This window comes from Lygodium microphyllum, chromosome 4, assembly GCF_053477565.2.
Source record: "Lygodium microphyllum isolate KBCC chromosome 4, Lygodium_microphyllum_v1.1.10, whole genome shotgun sequence".
NCBI classification, from domain to species: domain Eukaryota; kingdom Viridiplantae; phylum Streptophyta; class Polypodiopsida; order Schizaeales; family Lygodiaceae; genus Lygodium; species Lygodium microphyllum.
This window is the reverse complement of record NC_141138.1, coordinates 178,685,521-178,687,583: the sequence shown is the minus strand read 5'-3', so window position 1 is coordinate 178,687,583 and position 2,063 is coordinate 178,685,521. Positions and strand designations below refer to the sequence as shown.

At 45.3% G+C, this 2,063-nt stretch overlaps 1 protein-coding gene across 1 annotated transcript; it reads left to right on the top strand.

Annotated features, from left to right (window-relative positions):
* Positions 1-546: 546 nt before the first annotated feature.
* On the top strand, positions 547-1,855 carry LOC148037962 (uncharacterized). Its single transcript, XM_087676999.1, has 2 exons — positions 547-753; positions 1,467-1,855. The coding sequence occupies exons 1-2, from the start codon at positions 612-614 to the stop codon at positions 1,700-1,702; spliced, it is 378 nt and encodes a 125-aa protein (XP_087533125.1). The 5' UTR covers positions 547-611; the 3' UTR covers positions 1,703-1,855.
* The last annotated feature ends 208 nt before the right edge of the window (positions 1,856-2,063 follow it).

The following is a 2,063-nucleotide window of genomic DNA, read 5'->3' as shown; positions in this document are numbered from 1 at the left end:
ATAAAAAAGCCTCCAAAGTTTCGAGGCAAGGTTTAAAAGTGATAAAGAATCGGAAATGGCATTGATGAGAGCCATGGAAAACACCTACAGGCTACGAACGTTCAAGGTTTCTTGAAAATGCTCTCCATGTGCACATCATAAATTTGCTCAACTAACGGAGCTGGACAATTGCCATTGACAATTTGTCCTCGTAAGGAAGCAAGCACGTAGCTTTTAGGAGAAGCACTGTGGCATGTGCCCTTGGTAAGCTGGTACGCCAACAACCACTCCGTGGGCAACATGGATGTGATCATGACAGCCCTTGGGCACCTCCACGCTAGTAGTTTTCTCAAAACGCAGATGAAGAGAGAGTTACAAAGAGGCTGATGGGAGGACTGGGGAAGGAATTATGGCTGGCCCATCGCAATTAAAGACGGTGGCTGAACAGCTAGCTAGACATGGACACACCCTGGTCCACACACACACACACACACACACACACACACAGAGGCGTAGTACACAGACACGATAAGATCATCCCATGGAGGCCCAATATAAAACGGCGGGGCGAGAGGAGGGTTGCCGAGAGGCAAAGAAAGAGATCAGAGAATCAGGAACAAGAGTAATTAGGTATGGCTGGCAGGTACAGCTGCAGCAGACCGGCGCCGTGGCTAGGCATAGGCTTGCTGGCCCTCTTCATGATCCTCTGCTTGGTCGGGTCTGCAGCAGCGCGCGAGTACAAGCAGCAGGTCTCTGAGGCCCTGCAACACAAAGGTAACTAACTATCACAGCTCACTCGTACATCCTCTCAGCTCTGCTGATCTCCTGTTGGTCTCCATAGCTCTATATGCTTCATCAATGGCCTTCTCCATATTAATTGATAGTATCTTTGATTCTCGCTGGATTCTCGTAATGCACTTCGCTATCCCTTGTGCCACCATGCATGTTTTCTATGCTACGTCGTACTTCACACGCAGCTTGCAATCGTCGTCTGCTTCCGACCGATGAATTCCGCACTCAAACGATGCGAATATGTGGCTCATATTCTATCTTCGACTAACAAGAACAAGTGCAATCTTGTTCATATCCTAGCTTTGACGGCAAAGAGCCTCCAACATCAACTGGCAATGACGTTAATGACAAATGTACCAACGAGCGGCATGCCCGTTGGCAGCCTGGATAAGTGCTGCATGACGTATGCGAGGTCAAGTTTCACATCTTGTATGGCTTGCCCTTCGGAGCACAGAGATTCGGATGAAGCCTACACGGTCATTTAGATAATATAAAGCAAACCTAAGTCAGTTATGTGGTGCCCCTTTTGATGATTTAAGCGAAGGATTAATTGGTATCGGGTAAATTAGTTATAGAATAGTTATCCGGTAGTGCTTGGGTGGTTCAAAGATGTGATTAAGAGTTGTTATTACAATGAGGTCCTCCTTTTGCTTGCTGATTTCAAACGAACATCACTTGGTATGGGGTAAATGCAGATGCTCAAGCCACTTACTTCTACAAACCACCTATGGAGAAACCGCCTATGAAGAAACCGCCTATGAAGAAACCACCTATGGAGAAACCGCCTATGGAGAAACCACCCATGGAGAAACCACCCATCTACGAACCACCTGTTTACAAACTCCCTAAATTCAAATTCCCCAAATTCCAATTCCCCAAATTCAAATTCCCTTTCCCCAAAGAGAAGTATCCATATCCTCCTAAGCCATGAGACTTGCCTTAATGCACTATTGTTGCACCATGATACCGTTGTCTATATGTCTATCTTCTTTGCCTAGTTATTCTTACTATTTAAGCTTATGTAAATGAAGGCTCTTTAGCCATATGAACTTTCACTTACTCTTGTTATGAGCATCATGAAAAATGTGTGAGCACCGAATTGACACAATGGCATCATGTCATAGTTGCTAATAATGTTAGAAGGCATATACTATATTAAGGTGAAGCATGAAGGGTAGCTCAATTAAGAAATCTTCAAATGGAGTGTTGTCTTCACAAGCCCTCTATTCCTAAGGTTTTCCATGAATCTAGTCCTCCCAACACACACACACACACACACACACGCACCCACC

What these genes read in the sequence shown, in the direction of transcription:
- LOC148037962 (XM_087676999.1), top strand. Translation starts at nt 612, where the DNA reads ATGGCTGGCAGGTACAGCTGCAGCAGACCGGCGCCGTGGCTAGGCATA. An exon ending in TGAGGCCCTGCAACACAAAG is followed by an intron (nt 754 to 1,466) that starts GTAACTAACTAT and finishes GGGTAAATGCAG; the next exon opens with ATGCTCAAGCCACTTACTTC.